The sequence below is a fragment of the Panthera pardus genome, unplaced genomic scaffold (assembly GCF_024362965.1).
Source record: "Panthera pardus isolate Hobbes unplaced genomic scaffold, ASM2436296v1 HiC_scaffold_6, whole genome shotgun sequence".
Classification (NCBI taxonomy): Eukaryota; Metazoa; Chordata; class Mammalia; order Carnivora; family Felidae; genus Panthera; species Panthera pardus.
This window is the reverse complement of record NW_026526991.1, coordinates 72,989,217-73,016,392: the sequence shown is the minus strand read 5'-3', so window position 1 is coordinate 73,016,392 and position 27,176 is coordinate 72,989,217. Positions and strand designations below refer to the sequence as shown.

The window sequence follows — 27,176 nt, the reverse complement described above, 5'->3', positions numbered from 1 at the left end:
CAATGACCCATGACACATTTGATATTATACAAACAGAAATAAAACAGTAAATAAATGATAAAAATTATTGTGGAAATACGTCCAAACAGAAACCAGTGTTATATTTTGAAGGTAAATCATATGAAGAGGTTTTTGGTTTCTTCTTCTTCATCTTTTGTTGTTGTTGTTGTTGTTGTTGTTAGAGTGATACTAATTCAGGCCATGAGGTGAGCCCTTGATTTCTTTGACATCTTTAATAGATCTATGTTATGTGCCTTGCCATATTCTAAGACCAATAGAAGTATAAGTAGCATTAAGTAACATTTGAGTATATGACACTCAGCCAACATCATAGGTGTCAGAGCCAAGTGAAAAGAATTTTCACCACTGAATCATGACAACATCGTCCTCAATTTGAATGTTTGCAGATTCGGTATTGGGCTGCCCATGACAAAGAAGCAGCTGCACACAGAGTTCAAGTCACCAGCCAAGAGTACTCGGCCAGGCTGGAGAACCTTCTGCCCGACACCCAGTACTTTGTGGAAGTCAGGGCCTGCAATAGCGCAGGGTGTGGGCCTCCCAGTGACATGATTGAGACCTTCACCAAGAAAGCACGTGAGTCAACATTTGCATTTAGACTCATCAAAAACTACCAATCCATTCGGTCATGATGCAAGTTACATTTGAGAGAAATTTACTACCTAGCAGTCCTTAGCACATTCCATTTTAAATTTTATCTTTTACAGCCATCCAAGGTTTAAGACAAAAACAAACAAAAAATCATTGTTAGTTATTGTAGGTGATGAAAACATGTGGAGGATGACTTCACCCATTTAATGTTCCACTACAGAAATAATATTACAGAACCTCCATTTGTAAATTTTGTATCACTAGATAATCAATTTGTATTCTCTGTTACTATTTTTAACATTGTTTTTATAGAACTGCATAAATAGCATATAGCATGAGAAAATTAAAATTGTTTCTTTTCTATACTTTTTTTATATAAACCTTCATCACTGCATAGTGCAAATGTGAGGTAAATGTTGTAGCATTATGTTTCATCTCTTATTACCATATGTTCTTGTTGTTTATACAACAAGACAGCCCATCCTGCTTAAGTCTTCTAATCGTTCTCAGCTCCCTGGGTTCACTTTGATATCTCCTTCTTGAACCCACGTTGAATATATAGAAGAATAGAATTTATATTCAAGATTCTAGAGAGATTTGCAAGAATTTAAAGACATGAATACTACTGGTGTTTGGAAATTTATAAAATTCACTTGGGGAAAGGTAACTGAACATGGTGATAGGATACCAGACTTTGGTATCAGCCATGGGCTTCAGATATGTATTTTCCACTTACTGAATGTGTGCCAGTAGACAAATTACCTCCCACCTTTAAGCCTTAGTATTCTAATTTGTAAGAGCAGCATCCATTCCTTTGTTCTTTTTTTCCATTTATTCATCAGAAGTATGCTATGTGTCTACTATCTCTGTTCTAGCCATTGAGAATACAGAGGGATCAAACCAGACCCAGAGCCTCTTCTTAGAAGATTTACAACCTAATGGAAGGACATGAAAACAAAACAAAACAAAACAAAGAACTGACAAATCAATATGAATGATAATATCAGATGACAGGGCAATAAAATGAATAAACATAATAAAATAGAAAGTGACATGGATGGAAATGAATTCCAATTGAGTGGTCAAGAAAAGCTTCTTTGATAAGATGCCATTTGAGTCATATATATATATATATATATATATATATATATATATATATATATATCAATATATGAATCGTAAGAAGGACCCACTATGACAACTGGCAGGGAGGGGACTATTTCAGGTAGAGAAAGTAATTAGGGTAAAGCCTAAGGGTGGGAATAGTTCGGTATGCCATAAGTGTAGAAAGGCCAGTTGGGCAAGGATGTAGGCTGGAAGTGAGAAGGAGGAAGTGTGCTGGTGTTGAAATATGAAGAGTCTTGTAGTTGTAGGTCCTGCTAGGGATTAGAGTTTTTTCTAAGTCTGTTGAGAGCCATTGGGAAATTTTAAGGCAGAGAGGGATAGTTAACTTATGCTTGAAAAAAATCATTCTGGCTTCTGGATGGACAATGGGTGGTGGTGGAGTAGGGGTAAAAACAAAAGAACCAATTAGGGGACGGTTTTAGATGTCAAAGAGAGAAGTGATGATGGCCAGAACTAAGTGACAATGGATATAAAGAGAAGTGGAAAATTTTCTACAGAAAGAGTTGACAACTTGGTGCTGATTTGGATGTTGGCATGGATCGAATGGAAGACTGAGTACTGTACTTTTGATTCAGAAACTGAGGATTCAGTTGTATCATTTGCCAAAGATGGGAAAGACCCATAGAGACGCAGATTTGGGAGAACATGGCAAATGTTCCATCTTGATTACATTTGAGAAGTCTTGTATACATTCTAATACAGGCAATTGGACACATATGTCTAGAGGCCAAGAGAAAGCATACACCTGAAATAAAATTTTGACTTCTTAAAGCCATACACCCAGATATATAATTTAGGAAAGATTCATAGATCAGAGAAGGGTGCTCAGGATCAAGTCCTAGGTCATGCCAACATCTATAAATTAGGCAGAGGACAGGAGCTGGCACAGGATGGTTAATGAGAAGGAGCATCCGGAGAGGTAGAAGGACACCTGGATGTTAAGAGATCATGAATTTAAGAAAAGAATGAGATTCAGAAAAGGGTTAGAAGGTCAATTCTGTAGAATGCTACAAAGATATTAAGTCTGAAAAGAGTAAAACATAACATTATTTGGCCAACTGGAGATAATTGATGGCTTTAAAAGCAGCAGTTTACAAAAGCCTGGTGGAGAAAGAAACCCAAGTAAAGAACAAGGAGAAGAGAATAAAAGATAGTTATATTACCTACCTCACAGGGTCAAGGGTACATTAAATGAACCATGGATATAAAGTGCTTAGTATAGTGCCTGTTATGTAGTAAGCACTCATCAAAATTAGCTGTTGTTGTCACATCATTATCATCACTGACTCAAGGCAGTTTGCAGAACTCAGGTTGGATACGGTGTCTGTCACTTGCATATTATTACTTTCCACAGCTCCGAGCCAGCCCCCAAGGATCATCAGTTCCATAAGATCTGGTTCACGCTATATAATCACCTGGGATCATGTGGTAGCACTATCAAATGAATCTACAGTGACAGGATATAAGGTATGTAAAAGATTACTGGGTTTTCCCCCACACAGGCTTTATTCCTATAAAGAGTGATTGATGTTTGGACTTGACTGATGTTTATTTCACCAAAACCCTTTCAGCTTTCTTATTCTAGCTTTATAGCGGAATCAGATGACATCGTACTGTGATAAATTTTGAAATGAGAAAAGATCTTCAGTGAATTCTATGAAAATTCTATGTCAAGTGAGCAAGATAGGTACAATAACTGCTTTAAAGAATAGAGTTGTTAAAGTAATCAGTGCATAAATCCATTTTTGTTTGGCAATGATTAAGATAGCGTTGCCTGGCACACAGTAAACTTGGGTATATTGAGTTGCATACCATAATGAACCAAAAAAAGATTATTTCCATATATTCTATCACACTTTTTTTATTGGATACCAGACTTTGGGAATAATATTAAAAAATTTAATTCTGAGCAATGTTTTAAGACTACTTCAAAATGTTCAAAGAGCCCATCATTTTTATACCTATTCCATAAAACACACACACACACACACACACACACACACACACACACACACACACACACACACATTTTTGCCTCTATGTTAGGTCAGAAAAAAAAAAGTCAGATGCTTAAGGCATTTTCTCTTGGATCACCCTAAAATAATAGGTGAAAATCAATTTCTGTGAATTAAAAATAACATAATTTTTTTCTAGCTAGTATTAAACAGCTTCCTGGGATTTTTTTTATTAGTAAAAGTCTAAGCATTTTTATTTTGGTTTTAGTGTTTTGGCATTGGCTCATTATTACCACTTTATTAAATATACATATTTTGGGACTTTTTCAGGTTCTCTATAGACCCGATGGCCAGCATGATGGCAAGCTGTATTCAACTCATAAACACTCCATAGAAGTTCCAATCCCCAGGGATGGAGAGTATGTTGTAGAGGTTCGTGCACACAGTGATGGAGGAGATGGAGTAGTGTCTCAAGTCAAAATTTCAGGTAAGCCAGTCATTTAAGACATTTCCATTAATTACTTGTATATTTGTAGGCCATATGGATTCTCAAGAGTAAAGGTAGGATTGGTATGCACACCAGTATCAGTGTTTTCCTAAGGAAATCTGAATTGTCAAGGATGTCCTGAAACTTGGCATTTCTTCCCTTATAAGTCACAAAAGTAACTTTGCAACATACTGCATACTTTTTGATTACTATCTGGGTGACAAAGCATAATTCAAGTACCATAATGCAGGTATGGTAATAGCATTGTGTGGTAACAGATGGTAGCCACACTTACGTGAGCCTAGCATTACATCTAGACTTGTTGCATCACTATGTTGTACACCTGTAACATTGTATGTCAACTATAGTTCAATGGAAAGAAATACCACAGTGCATTAAAATTTTACGTAATAATGGACCATTAAATACTAACATCCGAACTTTTATCAAAAAGAAATTCACGGGGTGCCTGGGTGGCTCAGTCAGTTGAGCCTGCGACTTTGGCTCAGGTCATGATCTCATAGCTCATGAGTTCGAGCCCTGCGTCGGGCTATGTGCTGGCAGCTCAGAGCCTGGAGCCTGTTTCAGATTCTGTGTCTCCCTCTCTCTCTGACCCTCCCGGTTCATGTTCTGTCTGTCTCTGTCTCAAAAATAAATAAACATTAAAAAAAAAAAAAAATAAAGAAATTCACTGGACTACTATTAATACTTTTCTAACTCTTTTTCTTTGTCCTATGTATATTAGTATAGTAATAAAATAGAAAGACACTAACTAGATGGGAGCTCCTTCCTTTACTATCTCTCTCTGTGTCTCAGCGTATGTGTCCCTTATTCTGCAAACTGTATTTCTCACAGCACTGGGTAATCCAAAATAAATACTTGAGGCAGTGACTTCATCTCTTGTGTGGACTTGTAGAACACTATTATTTAAATTTTGATACTTTTTTCTCATCCTGCATGCTGTAGATTAATTATAATGAATTAAATGATGTTAATTTGAGAGCTTTATGAGTCTCTGAAACACTGCAAGATGCTAAATTAAAGGACAGGGATCACTGATTTAGAAAAAAAATGATAATTTATAGCTAAATAGATTAATGTATTTGGTGAATAGTGCCATTCTAGAATTTTCTCATTTAAGTTTGGATTTATTTGCAAATTGTTTAAATAGGTTTTCTCATGCATTTAACTTATGTTGATTTTTTTTTTTAGTTTAGACATTATTATAGTGTGTCTTTAGAAAATTTGTAAATTGCCAAAATTTGAAAGAAAAAATAGTCATATTCCAAACACTCTAAATTAGCTACAATTAGTGTTCAGTATGTGTGTATGTGTGTGTGTGTATATATATATTTATATATTTATATTTTATATAAATTATATAATTATTATATATTATATATAATATATTTACAATATATAATATCTTATAAATTATATATTATTTATATATTTATATTTATTTGTATTTACATTTATATATAATTTTGCATTTTTGCTTCTGTTGAATGTATAATGGTATATCCTACTTTTATGAATCATGTTACACAAACAGTCCCCATGTCATTCAAAATGTTTTAAATTTCACTTAAAATTATACACAATATTCTCTCAAATGTATAAGAGTGTATCTATCCATTTTGGTTTCCACTATAATAAATAATTCTATTTTGAATACATTTTTATAAATTAATCTTTCTGCGGGTTAAATTGAAATAATTTAATAAAGTATTTTACTTTTATGTTGCCAAATTAAAATATATTTATTTAGTTTCCTGTTGTCATTGTATATGAGTGCATTTCCCATTGCATTGCCCCAACATTAGTTTTCCTTTTAGTCATTACTAATGATAGGAGAAGATGGCATGTTTTTATTTTTAAAACATTTTCTAATTTCTGAACTTTGCTAGCACACACTTTGAGTGGTTTCACACTCAGCAGGGCTGTTCCACAAAGGAAATCAGAGGGAAATGAGCACTTTATTTTGAGGGTAGTAAAGTGCAAAAGAACCCTGTAAATCGATTTGAAAACCAACCTTCCTTGTTAAGAAGCCTGCCATACCCCACTGCTGCTCTCTTTATTTCCTTACCCTTCATTTTTCATCGCTGATGTGAAGCAAAACCCAGCTTCTGGGGTTGAAACTACAGAAGTTTGTAGCTGGAGATGCCGTAGCAGTGACAGTAAGCCTCAGCATGGTGATAACTAGTGATGTGCAGGTAGATGTTAAAACAGCAGACTGTCTTAAGGTGAGGAGAAGCCCTGGCTTTTATACTTTGCTAATTTCTGTGGTGTAAATATTTCTGTCATGTCTGATTTCAAACTTCCCACATGACATCACTAAATGTGGAGCTACGATGAAATGCTGAGCAGCACACCATTATGCATATGTGGTGGTAGCCACCACACAGATGCAGAGGAATAACCTCAAGAGCATTGATGATATTAAAATGCAGTAAAATAGGGCACGTGGGTAGCTCAGTCGGTTAAGCATCCAACTTGAGTTTTGGCTCAGGTCATGATCTCACGGTTTGTGGGTTTGAGCCCCACATTGGGCTCTGTGCACAAAGCCTGCTTAAGATTCTCTCTCTCTCTCTCTCTCTCTCTCTCTCTCTCTCTCTCTCTCTCTTTCTCTCAAAACAAACTGAAAAAATTTTTTTGTAATGCCAGAACAGGGGCGCCTGGGTGACTCAGTCCGTTCAGCGTCTGACTTCAGCTCAGGTCATGATCTCAGAGTCAGTGAGTTTGATCCCCCCTGTCGGGCTCTGTACTGACACTCAGAGCCTGTACCCCGCTTCAGATCATGTCTCCCTCTCTCTCTGCTCCCTCCCCTCCATTTGTGTTCTGTCTCTCTCAAAAATAAATAAACATTCAAAGACTATTATTAAAAATGCAGTGAGGAATTAGGAAGTGATGAGTTTTGAGAATTTACTACCTTGTTTTAAACTTCCTCATTTACTTAAGAAATTTAAATAATTTCAATTTTAATAACAGTATTTTTAACCACTTGCTCATCAGTTTTCTAAACAATTAACAATGGGTTCTTGGGAGGTGGCAGAGACCCCATGCTGCCCACCACGGGCACACTCTGACACTAGTGTGAACAGCCCGCGTACAGAAGGCACAGAGCAAGCTATTTTTAGAAACCTCAAGTGAATAATTTCCTTTTTCTGCCAACTAACGGGCAATGTTCTTATTAAGGCAGAATTTCTATTATTTATTTCTTATTCTAGCCATGACTCTATGAAGAAACTCCACAACTAACATTAGGAAATGTCAGAAGTTTGGTGGGTCGTCCCATTCTAAAATTTTCTTCTTTAAGTTAGATTCATTTGCAAATTGTTTACCTTATTTGAAATGAAAGAAGCATGTGAATGCAAATGAAAATTTTAGGCTTTCTTGTGAATGTAAAAGACTCCTCATACTTTCCTTTGTTTCTGTTCTCATGACTAAAATATGATGTCAGGAATAGAGTACATTGCTATGTTTTAATGTTTATATAAGCATTATGCTATTCATGTATTCATTCATTTATTTATTCATTCAAGAAATATACATGAAATGCCTACATTATGTCCAGGCATAGTTCATATATATATATATATTTTTTTTCTAATGTTTATTTTTGAGAGAGAGAGAGAGAGAGAGAGAGAGAGAGTGAGAGTGTGAGCGAGGTCAGGGCAGAGCAAGAGGGGACAGTGGATCTATCAGCACAGAGCCTGATGTGGGGCTTGAACTCATGAACCATGAGATCATGACCTGAGTCACAGTCAGATACTCAACCAACTGAACCACCAGGTGCCCCCACAGTTCATATATTTAAAATGTGCTACTATATATGTGTATATATATATATATACTATATATATACTATATATATATGTATATATATATATATATACACTATATATATACTATATATATATAATATATATATATACACTATATATATACTATATATATATAGTATATATATATACATATATAGTATATATATTATATACATTATATATAATATATACTATATATATTATATACATATATATACATATAGATACATATACATACATATATACATATATATACATATATACATATATATTATATACATATATATACATATATATGTATATACATGTATATTATATACATATATATTATATACATATATATACATATACATGTATATTATATACATATATATACATATATATGTATATATATACATATATATACATATATATGTATATATATACATATATATTATATACAATATATTATGTACATATATTATATATGTATATATATATCTCATATCTTATATATATATACATATATATCTCATATCCCTCCTCTTCCACATCACTATCACCCCTTGATGGCCCTACTGTGATTTTAACAATTTTCTTGGCTTCCAGTTTTGGCCTTGTACAGTCCATTCCCTATGCAGCTGCCAGAGGGATCTTTTTATACTTAAATCAAATCATGCAACTCTCCTTTTAAAAAGACTTCCCACAGGATAAAATCTAAATTCCTTACCATGGCCTGTAGTGCTTTATAATAATCTGGCCAAACTCTCTTATCTCGATTAAGTGATTTCATCTTTGTTCCATGACCTTCTTTCTCTTCGTGAACATACATTCAATGTTATCCTTACTTTGAAACATCTGTACTTGTTCCTGCTGCTGCCTGAATTCTCTGAATCTTGGCATGGCAGGTTCATTTTTGTCATTTTTGTTTCTGCTCGGATGTCACCTCCTCAGAGGAGACTTGTATGACCACCAATTTAAGATAGCCCCCTACTCTTCTTCTATATCTTATCACATCACTCTTTTATTTTATTAATAATATTTATAACTACTCAAAATTACTTCATGTATTAATTTATGCTGTTTATCATCTATCTCCATCCTTACTTGAATGTAAATCTCCATGGGAACAAGCTCTTATCTGACTTCTTCAACCTTTGAATCCCCAGTACTTCGGGGACACATCTGGCACAAAACAGGGTTTTAACAAATAACTGCTAAATGAAGTTACTATTTCTGCGTAGAGTAAAATTTAGTTATAAGAATAACTTGGATAACTTAAATTATGATTTATATTTCCAGAATGTTGATACACTTCTCTCCCTTAGGCACATGGTTTGTATTATGCCATGTGCTAATTCACAGTTTGGTTCTTACAAAGCTTAAGACTTCATATGAGAGATAGTCTAGAAAATTTATTTGACATGGTAACTTGCATCTCTGCTTCTCTCTGACCTGAGCACTGGTACTGCTGTCTTAATACATTATTCCCCATTAGATGTTTACAGTTCACATCTAGGCAAATGTAACACCACAAATGTTTCATCACGAATGTACTATCTCTAAGAAATTCTCTATTGTCTCTTAAGAATCTTTTGTTTTTGTACATCATTAGTAGTTAAATTAAGAATGTGCTAATAGTTACAAAATACTTTGAATGTAAATTTTAATAAGCTAGTTTGGCTTGTTACATATTCACTATAAATTTTAGAATATAGATTATCAAGGATCTGTGGCCATAAATAAATATCCACAGAGAAGTACGTATTTCCTTATTTATGTGTGAATGTGCATATTTTGAGCTTTTATTTTTCTTTTTAGTTTTAGTAAAAGATACCTTAGTCAAATCAAAGAAGACTTTTAAGGGCATTTTAGAGGCCAGACTTCTTCCTAAGGGCAATCCATAATCATTTGAAAGCTTCAAGGAGGTAGGAATAACAGGATCAGTTGTTTATACTTGAAAAATCACTTTGGTGGTTGTGGAAAATGTATATAGTAGAGAAGAAAGATTTAAGGAGTAGAATTATAAGGTTATCATTATAGAATGATTAGAAGATGATAATGGTCTGTCCTGGAAAGAGGGCAGTGGTCAGTCAGGTCTAGGGTAGGTTCTAAAAGAACAAGACATCTTTTCCATTTGATTTAAAGTTGCTGTATATTCATCTTGTTGATTTTGTATCTCCTAATAAATCTGTAGTTTATTCTGATGTTGCCATAGATGATGCAAACTCAAAATTTAACCTACTACTTTTGGCAACTCCTAAGTTACTAAGTTAAACTATATAACCAAAGCCACTGACTTAAACACTGATGAAAAACGCATTTTGTTTTCTCACTTTGTCCTTATCTTTCCACTAGCAGCAGAGGAAGGACCAGGAAACTGTTCTCTAGATACAATCTTTAGATGTTAACTCTGTTACTCACATGCCGCCTTCTCTACTACCTAAGTTATTAGTACATTGTAAAAGGAACAAGAAGGTAGTTGGGATGTTTAGATTTAATTCATACATTATGAAATTAAAATGTTATATTGATTTCATCACTTTTTCAGTGTAAGCATTTCAAAAGCCAAAATTATTTTGAGCATCTAATCTTGTACAGTAGTCCATATAACAGGAGGAGAGGGTAGTATACATGATGGGCTTAGAATTACTGTATCTTGCCTTCTTTAATGATAGGCTACTATATAATTTAGTGACCCCCCCCCCAAATCTGTAATGTTGTAAATGTCCTGTATTATTTGGGACAAATAGATTGCCATGAATAAATTATATACTAAGATGAGAAATTGGAATGGTATGTCATATGAGAGTTGAATGCCATTCTTATAAGTTCATCATCATAACTTTAAAAGCTTGTATTTGTGATTATGGCATAATCAAATATTATTATTTAGGAAAGGCTATCTCTCCAACTATTTTGAAGTAGCCAAATAGTTTGTCTTCCTTTGCTAAGTTCTGTGTGGGATCAATTTGAGAGTTCAAGTGGACCAATCCAGCCTTTGTATTTCTAGGCTGACAAACAGCTTACATTTTAAATTACCTTGGAGTGCCTGGGTGACTCAGTAGGTTGAGCATCCAATTTTGGTTCAGGTCATGATCTCATGGTTCGTGGGTTTGAGCCCCTCATTGGGCTCTGTGGTTACAGCTCAGAGCCTGGACCCTGCTTCAGATTCTGTCTCCCTCTCTCTCTGCCCCTCCCCCACTCATTCTCTATCTCTCTTTCTCTCTGTCTCAAAAATAAATAAAGCATTAAGAAATTTTTAATTACCTCTAAAGTATAGATTCCTTTCACTAACTTTGAATTATGACTATCCACTTAAAACCTTTTCTGACATCCCAGCTGTACATAACACTCCTACTTTCATAACAATCATGAAATGGAGGGAAAACTATCTGAACAAAATAATATTTTGTGTGTCTCTGCATTTGACTTCAAGATAGCACTTCTGCATCTAAACTAACTCGGGTTTTCCTGGATCTTCTCCAAGGTTTCTTTTAGCTACTAGAAAGTTAACACAAGAGTCCAAATATATTATTTTCTTCATTTATTTAGACTTAGAAATAATTTAGTTGGGAAACTCCCCAGTGGAATGCATTATAAGAATAGAAAGAAAAATTAAAAATAATCCTCCAAGATTTACTTACGACCAAAATAATTTTAGTTTATGAAGGATGGTCTTAGTCTATGAGGCTGTACTTTAGTATTAGAATGTGCAAATAATTTTTTCCTTTGATAAATAAAACTTAGTATTAAAACATTACATATTTTCATAATACTTTTGTTCTCCAGAAAATTGATTCATTTAATATACATCTACCATACACCTACAATGTGTCAGGCATTCTACTTTGTTATTGGTTACAATAATTAACAAGCCCTCCTGAAGCTTGCATTCTAGAGGTTATCAGGAGAATAAAGGACTAACACCAAAAATAAAATCCATTTTTATGTAGGTTTAAGGATTTATAAGAAAAAAATCAGTGGCTAATTTAGAGAATAAAGGAAGTAGAACTGGTTTGAATAGGATGATCAGGTCAAGCCCTAACTAGGTGATGTCTGGTATGAAATTTAAAGGAAAGGAACTAGCCATACCACAAAAGTAGGAATGAGAGTCACAGGTGCAGGGAGTGCAGGAAAGAGCCCGCCATGTTCAAGAAGCTGAAAGGAGGCCAGGGTGACTGGTGAGTAGCAGTGGGGGTTGTGCTGGAGACAGCATAGGGGAAAACACCGTGAAAGGCCTGGCCTTGACTGCATCTCAGACTCATTTCAGACCATTTTTTCGCTTATTCCAACTCCCATCGCCCCATCCTTGAAGCCTTCCATCAGGAGTCCGCACTTTATTCTGGGGGGAATATCAGCGTGTTTTCAGAGATGAGTGATGCAACCTGATCAAAGACCATTTTTGTTGTAGTGTAGACAGTATATTGATGTGGAGCAAAGGGGAGTTGGTAAAGAAGAGAGCAAGTCTGAAAGCCCATCAGCGTAGGTAGATTCCCTTCCAGAAAGAATCATTTTATAAGATAACAAGTCTGTTACTCCTCTGAGATGCAAAGCAAACTACAAGACCTTTTCTAGGACAAATGATTAAAGAATGTGTACGGAGACATTATATATGCTTCAGAGGGAGAAAATTTACACTTTAGAAGGTTTTCTGTACGAATTATCAAAATATGTGAAATTTAGTGATAAAAAAGATAAGAATAGCAAAAAAGATTCATAAAGTTGCTGGAGGGAAATGTCTACATCATCTTGTTTGACTCTTTTCCAAGCATTGGAATTCTCTGCAGGACATTCATGGCTTTTTCTCTCTCAACCTCAGTTCAAACACTATCTGTGATGGGGAGCCAGTTCACCCATTTTACAAGCAGCCCTTAGACTTATCAATAACCTTAATCAATAGATTATGGATCTCTGATCAATCCTATAGTAGTTGAACTAGTTTCTGATAAAATCTACCTCATAGGATCAACCCATAGCTTTCTATGAAGTTCTTTCTTTTCTGTCTTCTTTCAGTGAAAGAGGTTTCATCTTTGAGGAAAGATGAAACATCTCTGGATATTTTAATCAGGTATTGAATTAGATTCTTAAACAGAAAATAAAACCTTTTATAAGAGTTGTTAGAATGTCTGCTGGCTTTAAGAAAAATAAGAAATTGCAGTGGAAAGGAGCCCCTGTTGGTGGTCCATCTGCCTGCAGCTCCCAAGTGAGGGAACCACAGGAGAAGCTGTGAGGGCACTGGCACCACTGGAACCTTGGGCACCATCGAGGCCCAGAGCCCTGCCCACTGCTGCAAAAGCAGCAGGGGCTTCTGCTTTTCTGGGCCCTTCCACATCCCACCCCTTCTCTGTGCCTCTCATTGGCAAGAGCATCTAGGAATGTAGTTCTCACGTTTTTATCCCAGGGATAGGCAGAAGGACATAATGACCACCAGAAATGCTGCTGCAAATCCAAGAAAAAATGTAGCACACTTTCTCCAAAACTAAGTAGCTTTGCATGATAACCATCAAAACTGACAAGAAAGGGGCACCTGGGTGGCTCCGTCGGTTAAGCTTCCGACTTTGGCTCAGGTCATGATCTCACGGTCCGTGAGTTCGAGCCCCGCATCGGGCTCTGTGCTGACTGCTCAGAGCCTGGAGCCTGTTTCAGATTCTGTGTCTCCCTCTCTCTCTGCCCCTCCCCTGTTCATGCTCTGTCTCTCACTGTCTCAAAAATAAACGTTAAAAAAAAAAAATTAAAAAAAAAAAAACTGACAAGAAAAACCCAGCCAAACCTGGCTTTTTAGGATATGTTAAATGAAATTAGAGAAAAGAAGTAAAATTGCTCTTAACTTATAAATTGATTTCATGATATAGAAATCCGTATTAGAAACACTATTAAAAATATAGGGCGAGAAAACCCGTAGCTATCGGGGCTGCATTATAAATATATCTAAAAGGGAGACTTACCTAAGATATAGAAAATAATGATTAATATCACTTGATCACCAACAATCACAGATAACAATGTGGCAACTATATTTAGTTATTCTGTATATTGTCTTTTTAATTTTTTTTGATGTTTGTTTCTGAGACAGAGAGAGACAGAGCATGAGTGGGGGAGGGGCAGAGAGAGAGGGAGACACAGAATCTGAAGCTGGCTCTAGGCTCTGAGCTGTCAGTACAGAGCCCAACGTGGGGCTCGAACTCACAGACCGCGAGATCATGACGTGAGCCAAAGTTGGACGCTCAACCAACTGAGCCACCCAGGCGCCCCTCTGTATTTTCTTTTACAGTGTTATAATAACATCATAATGGACAACATTGTATATAAATCTTTTTTTCAAAATTTCTTATTTTTTAGAAAAGATTCTCCAAGTAGAATACTGGATTAGAAGGCAGAACCTTTCAAACACTTGGCAAATATTTGATAATTGCCAAATTGCTATCTAAACAGTAATGCCTATATTTTATCATTAAACAATTTTTACTAGCATTTCAGTATTCAAAAATTCTTGGTTAATTGGGCAAAAATATCTCATAATTTTTATTATTTTTAATTACTATTGAGGTGAATAATATGTTTAATAGCTACTTATATTTTTATTTCTAAGAAGTTCTGTTTATGTTTTTTTCTCTGTTTAACATTAATAATTTTCCTTAAAATTTTATGCTCATTTTGTAAAGCAATGTAATTAGCATTTTCATACCCTATTTGTAGCAAATATTTTTTCAAGTTTGCATTTCAAAGTCATTAATGTTAGATCAATATGGTTCATTTATGTGCAAAATAATGAATTCTCATCTTAAAAACCTTCAAATATTTAGTGCATACAAACAAGCTATAGAATAATAGATATGATTTAAGTCCACTTCTATGAAATCCAAAAGCAGAAAATAATGAAGCAATGTTTAAAGAGGTATGTAAGTGACATGTAAAACTTTCCCCCAAAAGAGAAAAATGCTTAACACAAAATTCAGTACCATGTTGCCTTGTGAGGGGGCAGAGGGCAATCAGGAAGGGGCTTATAGGATGGTGACAATGTTATTTCTTTGCCTGGCTGTTAAGTATGCAAGTGCTCTGTTGTTGTTGTTGTTGTTTTTGTTAAATTATATTTTTAAAAGTACTAATTTACATAATTTATTTCAAAGTTGTAGAAGTTAAAAGAGGATTGACAAAGTTGACGAATAAGAAAGTTTATTGAATCTGACATTTTAGAGGTGTCTATTACCTTGCTAGAGCTACCATAACAAAGTTCCACAGACTGAGTGGTTTAAACAATAGTTCACTTTCTCACAGCTCTGAAGGCTGGAAGTCTGAGGTCAAAATGTCAGCAGGGTTGGCTTCCTTGGATTATAGACAGCTGTCTTCCCCCTATCTTCATGGGGTCTTCCCTCTGTATGTTGTGTCCTGAGTTTTTCTTCTTATAAGAAAACCAGTCATATTGGATTAGAGCTGACCCTAATGACCTTATTTTAACTTAATTACCTCTTTAAAGACTATCTCTGAATACAGTCACATTCTGAGGTACTGAGGGTTAGGGCCTCAACATGGGAATTTGAAGGGACAAAATTCATCCCATAACAAAGTTACTGGTAATTTCTGGTAATTTCAAGAGAAAATCTTCCATAAAATACTGTGGGTGAAGGTCTTATTTCTTTCTCTAAGCCAACCTCCCAGAGCTTACATTCTAAAGAGAGGAGGCAAGATCAATCAGTCAACATATAACAACAGATAGTGATAATACCTGAAGAAGAAAGTAAACCAGAAGAAGGTAGGTAAAGAGTGATGGAAGATAGCTAGGACCTACATTTTCAATGAGTGGGAGGAACAGCTTGATCTGATGAGATAACACTGGAAAAGAGAACCATATGAGGTGAGGGAAAGGTCCATGTGGTTATCTGGAGGAAAAGTATTCCTATTCGAACAATATAAAGCCTTATTCTAGGAGTGCCTTTGGCTGTTCAAGGAACAGCAAGGAGACCAGTGTTACTGGGACTGAGCAAGGCGTGGGGAGAGTAGACACAATTATGGTGGAGAAGTAGTTGGAACCTGAATCATAACAAGGTTTACAGGTCCTGGTTAAAGACTGGATTTTACTCTAAATGTGATGAGAAGCCATTGAAGCATTTTAAGATGGGAAATGGCATGATCAGATGTATATTTTACAAGTCTTATTTTATCTGTTCTTTGGAAGGAAGTAGAAATCTCATAAATGGTGGACCAGAAATCACTGTGAATCTCTAGAAACAGGGAGAGTGGTTACAAACCAAAAGGTGACAGTCTAAGCTAGAGATGAAATTAGCTTTGACTAGTGTGGTCATAGTAGAAGTGAGAAGTACAGTCAGGATTTATTTGGAAGAAGACCCAACAATATGTTCTGATGATTTGATAAGGGATGTGAAAGAGGATTTGGCATGACTCTAAGAATTTAGATTAGGCAACAGAATCATCTACTGAAATGGCCAACAGAATCATCTACTAAAAATAGATGACTGGAGAAAAGGAGGAAGAGCTCAAATTTTGATGTGCTAGTTCATGCTATGTCCATCAGTCATCCAGATGGAGATAGATTTAAAAAAAAAAAAAAAAAAAGGAAAAGAATCATCTAGCAAAACTGAGAGACCAGCTGAGGTCAAATAACAAATTTGTCAGAGAACCAAGTGGCATAATTATATAACTATCTGCAATTCATACCAGCCTGGATACAGAGAAAGCAGATGGTTGTTGACATCACCCAAAGTTGGCAACTTGCATGGTTAATGTAGTAGGAGATAAGGGAAACAAGGATTCATTGCTTTTAGTTGAATAATTTAAGTAGCTGAGCAGAGAGATTGTATCTATTAAAATATTTTCAGCTGTCTATAACAAACCCTCAACTCTAAATTGCTTAAGAAATAGGTGGCTATTAGGCCTTAGTGAAATCAGTGTCTCAAAAATGTAATCAAGGCCATTCCCTCCCAGCATCTTACATCTCCACCAGAGGGGTCTCAGAACCAGGTGTATTTAAGGCTGATTCTCTCTGTGGTTATAGTATGGCTGTAGCAAAGCTAGGAATTAGTGCACGCAGACTCTATAATGTCCAAGGAAGAAGGGGTATGTCTCTGTCAAAGCTCCATCTTAAATGAAGGACCTTTACCAGAGACTCTCTGAAAATCTTTTCCATATTGTCTCAAATTGGTTTTACTAAACTAGTAAAATGGCATTTCCACGAATGCTCAAAGTGATCAAGATTTGATTCAGATGGGGATGGTGAAAATTTCTTCAAGGAGTGAACATCTGAGCAAAAACTGGAGAGTATATTGGCAAGGAAACAGAAAAAGATTTCTACTTAATATTAAAAGTTAGATAACAAGATGAATAATGAGGTAAATAACTAAAATAAATGAGGATATAGAAAAATGAAGAAGGGAAAACTGGGTCAAAGAGCAGCTTCATAAAAGTGCAACAGAAGGACAAAAAGTTATAGGAAAGATACAAAGTTAGTTTCAAAAATAGACAATTTAGGCAGGATTATTTTTACTGAGATAATAAGGAATGGTAATCACATGTGAATTTTTAGATTAAAACAAGGATTAATAATGTTGAACAAGTTACCAAGGATTATGTCCATAAACTGAGAGAAGTCCGATCTAAAGTCAGTAACTGTTAAAGAATATTTGGATGGGTAAACAGAAATGTTCAAGGAAGAGTTTAAGTAATTACTGCTGTAGGAAAATTGTAACTATTTTTGCTTTGTTTTATAGTTTAGATTATATATTCTGCAATACTCAAACCTATGAGACAATCCCTTCCCCTCAAAGACTGCATTTGGTGATGTTTTCTAAATTTAAAAAGTTGAACTAGGAGGTTAGAATCTGAAAAGAACATTGCTAATGGAACCTAGCATGGTTAGGGACTCCTACATAAAGTAAGTGTTCTCAAAAAAGGAGTTGTAAATTAAAGGAATTTATCAGTTTTGAAGAATGTAATTACACAGAAGAAGTTTCAGAAAATGAAGCAGTTGTACTAAGGGAGATATCTTTATTCAAAGATGAACTTTTCTGAATTTGGGGTATCAGCAAAATTCCAGTTTTATTAAATAGTTCTCTATTTTCATCTTGTTTTCATAATCCCAAACTCTGTGGAATATAAAGTTCCAACAAATTTTTTGTGTCAATACATTGATCATGAGAAAATGAATAATCTTTTGCAATGGCATGTCTTATATGTATAATTTTAATTATTAGTAAGCTCAATTTTGCACATTTATGAATGTTGGTACATTAGTGGCATAAAAATTACAGTAAGATTCTCTATTCTCTATACAGAAATGGAGTGAAAATATTCTATAATCCTAAGGAAGAAATATTAGGATATATGTACACCCCCTCAAATCATAGGATGTTGCTTTATATTTTCTCCTTAAATAAGAGCAACAAATAAGTGAATTAAAATAATTATGTTATCTTTGACATATACATCAACCATCAAAACACCATTTCAAAATTAATTTCCTTTGAAACATTATAGGCTATGTTGAAATTTGTAACCCTTTCAGGAAAATATAAAGATAATTATCTGTGCTGAGAAAGAGAGTTGACTTTAAATTTTCACTCTGTAGTTTTGATATTTGCCCACAGTAACACAAATTTTAAAACTACTTAGAAAAGAAAATGAGTTTGTCATTGTTAAAACTGAATCCCTGGAAATTTCTCACAAATAGAACTGGAAACCTTTAATGCTATAATAAGAAGGAATATGAAACACTTAAACTGGAAAGTGATATATCAACATATTAAAATGGTCCATTTAATACTACTTTAGGGACCAGCTTTAGTGATTTATGAAAGGAATGTTTGGGTCTCAAAGTCCTTCCCAAAGTTAGGTAAGGCTAGAAGTCAGCCCCTCAGTAGATTATTCACAGTATGAAAGCAATTCAGTGAAGCAAAAGACATTCCAGAGGCACTTTTTACAGACACCTTCTGCAAAATGAGCCAGACCAAGAGGAAATAAATCGTTTAGAACATATTACAAAAGTATGTATTTCTCCCGCCAGTTGTCTTTCTTCAGTAACCTACAGCTTCAGGCCCTGCAAATTAACACCCTTGGTCACATGGCCATTAGAAGCTGGAAGAGTGAAGGATGTTGTAGATTACAGAGGAGTAGCTTAAGGAGACTCAATCCACAGGGGCTGCTTCAAAGTAGATGTGCCCAAAAGTTGTGAATTCTTTGGATATGAACATCTGTGTGGATGATCCTTCCAATGCCCTGGACTTTCAATTCCTCTTTCTTGATGATCTTGTCTTCCTGCCCTGCCTCAGTAACCTGCTTCTGATCACAATGGAGACAGGGGTTCACAGACCTAAATGTGAACTAGAACATGAGTGGTCCCCATGGGCTGCCTTGGTGGATCAGTAGGTTGAGCGTCCAACTTTAGCTCAGGTCATGACCTCATGGTTCGTGGGTTTGAGCATTGCATTGGGCTCACTACTGTCAGCATAGAACCTACTTCAAATCCTCTGTCTACCTCTTACTCTGTCCTTCCCCTGCTCCCTCTCTCTCTGTCAAAAATAATACATAAAACATTGAAAAAAAACAAAAACAAAAAGATGAGTGGTCATTGAAAATTTAATGAGAAAAAATGACATGGTAACTTTCACTAATTGCTAAGTCAAATGTATTATTCCTTGAAATATGAATTGAAGTAACAAATTACTGTCACCAATAACAATTGCAGATATTCTCATATAATATTTCAGCTGTTGCAGTATTACTGCTTCAAAAATATGGCATTTATTAGACCTAACTTTTGTTCTTATTATTTGATGTGCACATAAAATTTTATTGTGCTAATAAACATATATTTGCTTTCTTGATATTTCTATAAATGTATCTCAATATAATTGTTTTTTCCTTTAATTCTAGATATTATATTTAATGTATGTGAAAGCATTATTTGCAGCATTCCATGGCCTGTAATTAAAACCACTACCTTATCTATAGTTTGCCTCATTCTCCCTTTATGCTCCTCACGTGGCCAAGCCAAACTATGATTAAATACAAATTTCTGTTGTACTATGTGCCTGAATAGCTCCTGCCAAGATCTCCCTGTCCATTCCCATGCCCAAAATTTACCCCCAACACTATCTGCCTGGAGACCCTCAGGTCTAAGCATTCCCATAGGTCTCATTTACTACACTAACCAAAAGTAGCCCAGGAGTCCCTGATTAAGGAGTTCTGGGTGCTCCTTTTATGATTCCATTTCTATCCATACATAACTCTTAAAACCTCTCACTCTGACCTCTGGAATTCATAGTCAGTCATCAGCAAAGTCTCCTGTAGTGTCCATCTCTTCACTGAATATTTCCTTCCCCTTAATTCATCTGAAACCTTGCTCTACCCAATGACATTGCTTCTCCTGCAGTCTGTTCAGACACCGTGGACACTGGGCCTGGCGGCAGGGTAGTTGTCCTTGCTTCTTGTCGCTGCTTCGGTAGTATTCTCCTTTCTTGTCCAAAACACCCTGCTTGGAATCTCATAGCATTTGTTCCTCTCATTCATTTTCCCTTTTTGAAGTTTTTTTTTTTTTTTTTTTTTTTTTTTTTTTTTTTTTTTTTTTTTTTTTTTTTTACCAATTCCCTGGATCATTTCTATTCATTCCTTGAGGAGTTACAAGCCCAGATCACTGTAAATGTCTCCAAAACTATTTCTGTCATACCTTTTGTTGATTTCAATATGCATATAGATAATCCATACATTACCCTATCCTCTCACTTGAAACACTGCTCATTTATGTTGTCCTTCCTGTGGTTCCATTCCCACCTTATTATTGCTGTTTTTATAATATCAAAGAGTCTAGTCTCTGACCACCACCTATCTTTCCTCTCATCTTTTAGTACTCTGACTTCCAAAATTTTTGACCCACAAGAAACCATAAGCCATTGATCTTATCACTTTTTCTGTTTCTTTCTCAATTTCTTCATATCTACCTTAATTCCCACAGCCACAGATTATAATTACTCCTTTTTATAGAATCCCCACACATATCTTTACTTCTCTTACTTCACATACTCACTTGATATTTCATGGATTAAGTCCAACTGTTCACTTATATCTATGTTTACATTCTCAAAGCTAAAGGTGGCTAAAGAAAAATACCCAACATTAAGACTAGTTACACCACCTTGAATTCATGACAACTCACTTTAAGCGGGACCACAGTCCTGCTGGGCCATTCCACTAGATTTTCCTCATACGTTCATTCTTATCCTCTTCTTGACAACTCTTTTGCACTTCTCCTTCCTTCAGTTTCCAACATATCTTTCCTATCTTCCTCTTTTGTCAATAACTTCTTTTGTTTTTCTGAGAAAATGGAAGAAGTCAGGAGCAGCCAACATCTAACCATGTGCCATACTTTCCCTCCTAATACCCTGAAGGAACTCGGTGTTCTTTCTTACTCAAGGTCCACTCTCCACATATGAGACAGATTCCAACACCTCTTGTTAATGCAAGGGTATTGCTTCAGCCATTCTTTCTTTTCTCTTCTGCATGATAATTTTATTTTTCTCTATTCAATTTTTTTTTGCATCAGCCTACAAGCATTTAGCAATAGTTCCCATCTTTAAGGGGGAAAAGAAGAGGAAAGGAAAGGAAAGGAAAGGAAAGGAAAGGAAAGGAAAGGAAAGGAAAGGAAACGAAAGGAAACGAAAGGAAACGAAAGGAAACGAAAGGAAACGAAAGGAAAGGAAAGGAAAGGAAAGGAAAGGAAAGGAAGGGAAATGAAAGGAAGAGAAGGGAAGGGAAAAGAGAAAAGAAAAAAAAGAAAATAAAAGAAAAGAAAGCTCTCTCTTTGTAGCTATTGCATGATTCTATGATTTTCTTCAGAGCAAAATGCAACAGATAATTTGTCCATCTTCACAATCTGTAATTCCCCTCTCCAATTCTGTCTTAAATTTGCTTCAATCAGGTTTTCATTCCAACACTGTATCAAAAATCTCTTGTCAAGGTCACCAATGACCTTCATGTTTTTAATCAAGGAGTCAGTCCTTATTTAATCTCTTAGTAGCATCAATACAGTTGATCACTTTCTCCTCCTTGGCTTTCTGGGCACCAGTTTCTCTTGATTTTCCTCCTCCCTCACAAGCTGCTGTTCTCAGTCTCCTTTGCTGGCTCCTGGTCATATTTCCAACTTTTGAACTTAAAATGCCCTAGGACTCAGTACTTCAGTAACTGTATCCCTCTTAGTGTCTAAGTAATCTTATACAGTTCCAAGGATTTAAAGGCTGAAAGCTCTCCATTATAAGTCTCTGATTTATTCAACTCTCTAATCACTAACCACTATTTCTGCTTACATATCTAAAGTAAACTTTCCCCCTGGCCCACTATATTTGCTCTTCCTACATTTTTACCCATCTCAACAAAACATTTCCAATATTCCTTGAAGTCATCTTTGACTTTTTTTCCTCCTTACATACCATATTCATTTCATCAAAAAATCTTATTGGTTTCACCACTAAAATATATCTAGAAACCTCTAGGTTTGCTGCCACCATCATGGTTCAGTGATCATGCTTTATCTTCAGGATTATTGCATTAGACATCTGTGTTCTCTGCTTTGTGCTTAGCTAGCACCATACAATTCATTCTCAACAGAATGACCACAGTGATCATTTTCACATATGTCAGCACTTACCTGTACAAAAACTTACAATCACTTTCCATCTTACTCAGAATAGGACTAGGTCCCATATTCATTTTTGTATTTTGTCTTATCTGTCTCAACCTTGGCCAGTACCATTATCTCCCCAGCTCATGAAATATAAATCTATTTCTGTGAGATTCTTAATTGGTTTTCTAATACCCTGAAAAATTTGACTCCTCTAATCAAGATGCCTATATTATTCCTATATATTTGTATATATTTGTATTACTTATATGCATTGATTATTTAGAAAAGGTATATTCTATTCTTTATATGTAGAATAGGATTAAGTGTCTATCTTGTATGTGAGTAATAAGTGATGAATAGATTGTTACCTCCTGTTATTATGAATAGTAAATGATACTATGTACTATTATTGTGAATAATAAATGAATACATCAAAATCTGTTTTATTATGCCTTAAACTTTTGCCATCCAATTCCAAACAAAAGCATGATTGGGAGAGATAATACTCCATATCAGTGTTTCTCAACCTTCTTTCATTACTACCTCACTAATAAGCCCTTTTACACATTTTTGCCTAGAAACTGTGCCACCCATGACATTTTAATACCACAGATATTCTGCATATCTCTTCATGTACATTTTGCATCTTTGGAGATGCAAAAACCATTGTACTATCTTAGATCCTTTCAACTCGCAAGATCTAGTTTTCATCTCCATGAGGGCCATATTGTCCCTATGGAGAATGCATTCTCTCTGGAGTTACCCCCTTCCATCCATTCCCAAGAGATGCAATCATTTTCTGAATTTATCAGTACAAAAGGTCAGTGAGCTGTGTTTTTACGAGACATTTTTTGCACCTTCATAGAATTAATTTTTATCGTATTGTACTTTGGTATTTTGCTATTGGCTTATCCTGAGGAACGTTATAGAAAAAAGAACAAAAGCAAAAAACAATTACATAAAATCTACTACCATATTATTAGATGGTTGTAGAGGATATGTTTTGCTGTACTACACAGTGTCCTTCTTTTAAGGAACGATGGTTAAAAATATTCTTAAGTAGGGATGAATCTAGACAAGTAAATGCCCTGGCCCAGGCTAGTAAATAAATATTTAAATAAGATAATTTAATATTTAACATTAAATAAGTATTCTTGAAATTTTTGTATACTATTTAATGGGAAGGATGAGATCTTATTAGAAGTAGGTTGTGAAATATGACCACTGTTGTCTAAATTCTAGAAAAATCGATCTCCTCAGCACCACTCCCCCTCTCTGACCCACACACACACACACACACACACACACACACACACTCAAAAAGGAAAAATACATACAGTTAAATAAATCCATTCTCCTCTGTAGGCAACTAATATATTACTTATTAGAGCATATTTATTAGGAAATCTATGTTCTATGCACATACACTCTAAATAAGTTACAAATATCTTCCTTCAATACAGTACTTTCCATGAAAAGGAAAGGAGGTGAGGGAGGAGGGAGGAGGATTCAGGTGAGGGAGGGGAGATGAAAAACAACCCCTCTGGTAAATAAACTTTCTGGGGTGACTGGGTGGCTCAGTCGGTTGAGCATCCAGCTTTGGCTCAGGTCACAACCTCATGGTTCATGGGTTCAAGCCCCACATCAGGCTCTGGGCTGACAGCTCAGAGCCTGTAGCCTGCTTCAGATTCTGTGTCTCCCTCTCTCTCTGTGCCTCCTCTGCTCCTGATCTGTCTCTCAAAATAAATAAAAACATTAAGAAAAGTTAAAAAAAAAAATACTTTCCTAATTTGTTGCATTTCTAGTATTGTGTTAGCATCATGATGGATTGTTATTCCAGGGACCTGCCCAGATGGACTGCCCCTTAACCTCTTATCTCAGGACCAGAAATAGAAAAGCCTTTCTTGAGCACATTACCTGTTTTTGTTTTTATTTGTTTGTTTGTTTATCATTTGGATAATTAACTTAATGACTGATCTATTTCTCTGTGTTGCTTGGCCAAAGCTCAGAGCCATATTTCTGACATACCTATAGCAAAGTATATAGGTCATTGTATATTTTAATTGAAGATATGTGAATGTAAGTAAAGTGCTTTTTAAATAACTACTTAATAAATATTAGTAATATTAGTAGCAGCATTGGTGCATGTTGTTGTTGCTATTTTGATATCATTTTCTCCTAGCTTAGTCTATTTTTTCCTAAATTTATTTTCCTTCTTCTCAATTTCCTTATTTTTCCTTTGTCATAATTTATGTATCTTTGCAAACTATCTTAAAACCTTTTTAGAATTAGGAAGCATATAACTTATAGGTAAATATTTATATTTTATTCTCCAAAAACCCTGGCAAAGCATTTCGACTCAATATTTATTTTCCCAGATTAACTAGCAAAAAAAGTTACCTAAATAAATAGTGATGTGTTAAAATGTCTTAAGAACACAGATCATAAATGTCTAAAGAGCATGTATTGACCCTCAAGAACTACAAGACACATGTATCAGATTTCTAACATATGCATGATTAAAATATAAGATTGAAATATAAGATAAAAAGAAATTCTTTATAGCAAGTCATAAAGAACGTATTCTAAAATAAAATAAAATCTAGAGAAAATGTTAAAAATGAAAAATTGACACAATTAAAAAGTGCTTATTATTTAGTATAATGATTTTCATGACAACTGGAGAACTGTTATATATGATTCTAAGATTACAAAGAAATTGTAATTCAAGGAGAAACCTGAAACACAAGGCAAACCAGCTTAATAGAGAAAGATTGGAAGTAGGGAAAATGGTGCTACCATATATGAAATATATAGCCATCATAATTCTTATATATATTCTTCCAAATACCTCAACTAATGTAGTAACATTATATATTCCGAGGTTTTGGAGAGAGCTTTGGTTTTTATAAATGGAAGGACATTCTTTCTTTTTATATAGTCATTAAGTGCTGCCTAAACCTCCAAACATATAAATATACTGACATGGGTACCTGATACCCAACATGAATTTGATATAGAGAATAAAGTCCTACACAGATAAAAATGTATTTAGTTTCTGTCTCTTTTGTTCTCCCTGAATATATTTTTCTGCTAATAACACAGAGCTGGTCTTTTAGAGGATTGCTCATTTCTGGAAAACTGGTTATTTTGTGATTTTGTTAATTACTTTGCCTTTTGTAAGGGTGATTTTGATGGCTGAACACATCTTTTTGCAGCTCCCTGAAGCCATATATTATTTTTTGTGTTTTACCTAGGACTGAAAAGCTTTCTTTACCTAAAAGAAATTTAACTGATCCTTAAAACATTTAAACTAAGTAAGATATGTTTAAAAATCATTACAAAAAAGATACTATCTTATACCTGTTGAGTTATTACACTTCTGTAGAACTTTGGGTTCAAGTAAAGACATAATACAATCTGGGGCGCCGGCGTGGTTCAATCAGTTAAATGCCAACTTCAGCTCAGGTCATGATCTTGTGGTCTGTGAGTTTGAGCCCGGGTCAGACTCTGTGCTGACAGCTCAGAGCCTGGAGCCCGCTTCAGATTCTGTGTCTCCCTCTCTCTCTGCCCCTCCCCTGCTCATGCTCTGTCTCTCTCTGTCTCAAAAATAAATAAAAACATTAAAAAGATTTTTTTAAAAAGTGAGTTATATTTAAAGGTGTATCTAAAAATTACAATAAAAGATACTATCTTATATCTGTTGAGTTATTACACTTATGTAGAACTTTGGGTTCAAAAAAAGACATAAGACAATTTGGGTCACCTGGGTGGCTCTGGGTTAAGTGTCGTACTCAGGTCATGAGCTCATGGTTCGTGAGTTTGAGCCCCATGTCCAGCTCTGTTCTGACAGCTAGAGCCTGGAGCCTGTTTCAGATTCTATGTCTCCGTCTCTGACCCTTCCCTGCTCAAACTCTCTCTCTGTCTCTAAAAAATAAATAAACATTAAAAAAATAAAAATAAATAAATAAGTTATAAATTATAATTGATTAAGTAATAAATGCCAGGAGTTACAGCATCGATATTAAAAGAAAAAGAAAGAATATACATTATAGGCAATATTAAACTCAGAATTATAAATATTTCCTAAGGCATATTTGATTGTAAGCATTTTTCTATCAAGTAAGAATTTCTGTTAATGCCTAGTATTTTTAAAAATATTTATTTATTTATTTTGATAGAGAGACAGAGAAAGAACAAGGCAGGGGAGGGGCAGAGCAAGAGGGAGAGAGAGAATCCCAAGCAGGCTTCACACTGTCAGCTCAGAGCCAGACGTGGGGCTCAATGTCAGAAACCATAAGATCATGACCTGAGCCAAAATCCAGAGTTGGATGATCAACTGACCTTGCTTGTTCATATTTACAAATTGAGTACTCTAGTGGATGTGATTAGATGTAATGATTGCTTGATTTTGAGTCTAAGACAAGTGGGGGTTTTATAGGGACACTAATTCTTTATAATACTTTTTCTCAGGAATGGTCCTCTGGGACATGCATAGATAAACAGACCCTGCACAGAACTACAGCAGAAGGGGAATCCAAAGCAGCAGCTGGTGATTAAATGTA

At 35.1% G+C, this 27,176-nt stretch overlaps 1 protein-coding gene across 4 annotated transcripts in view; it reads left to right on the top strand.

Annotated features, from left to right (window-relative positions):
- Window positions 1–27,176, top strand: part of CNTN1 (contactin 1) — a 363,960-nt gene that overhangs the window by 315,643 nt on the left and 21,141 nt on the right. For all 4 annotated transcript variants that reach the window (XM_019452463.2, XM_019452461.2, XM_053895743.1 and 1 more), the window contains 3 exons: window positions 408–594; window positions 3,089–3,201; window positions 4,020–4,176. In XM_019452463.2, the coding sequence (XP_019308008.2) occupies window positions 408–594; window positions 3,089–3,201; window positions 4,020–4,176 (457 nt within the window). The remainder of the gene's footprint in view (window positions 1–407; window positions 595–3,088; window positions 3,202–4,019; window positions 4,177–27,176) is intronic.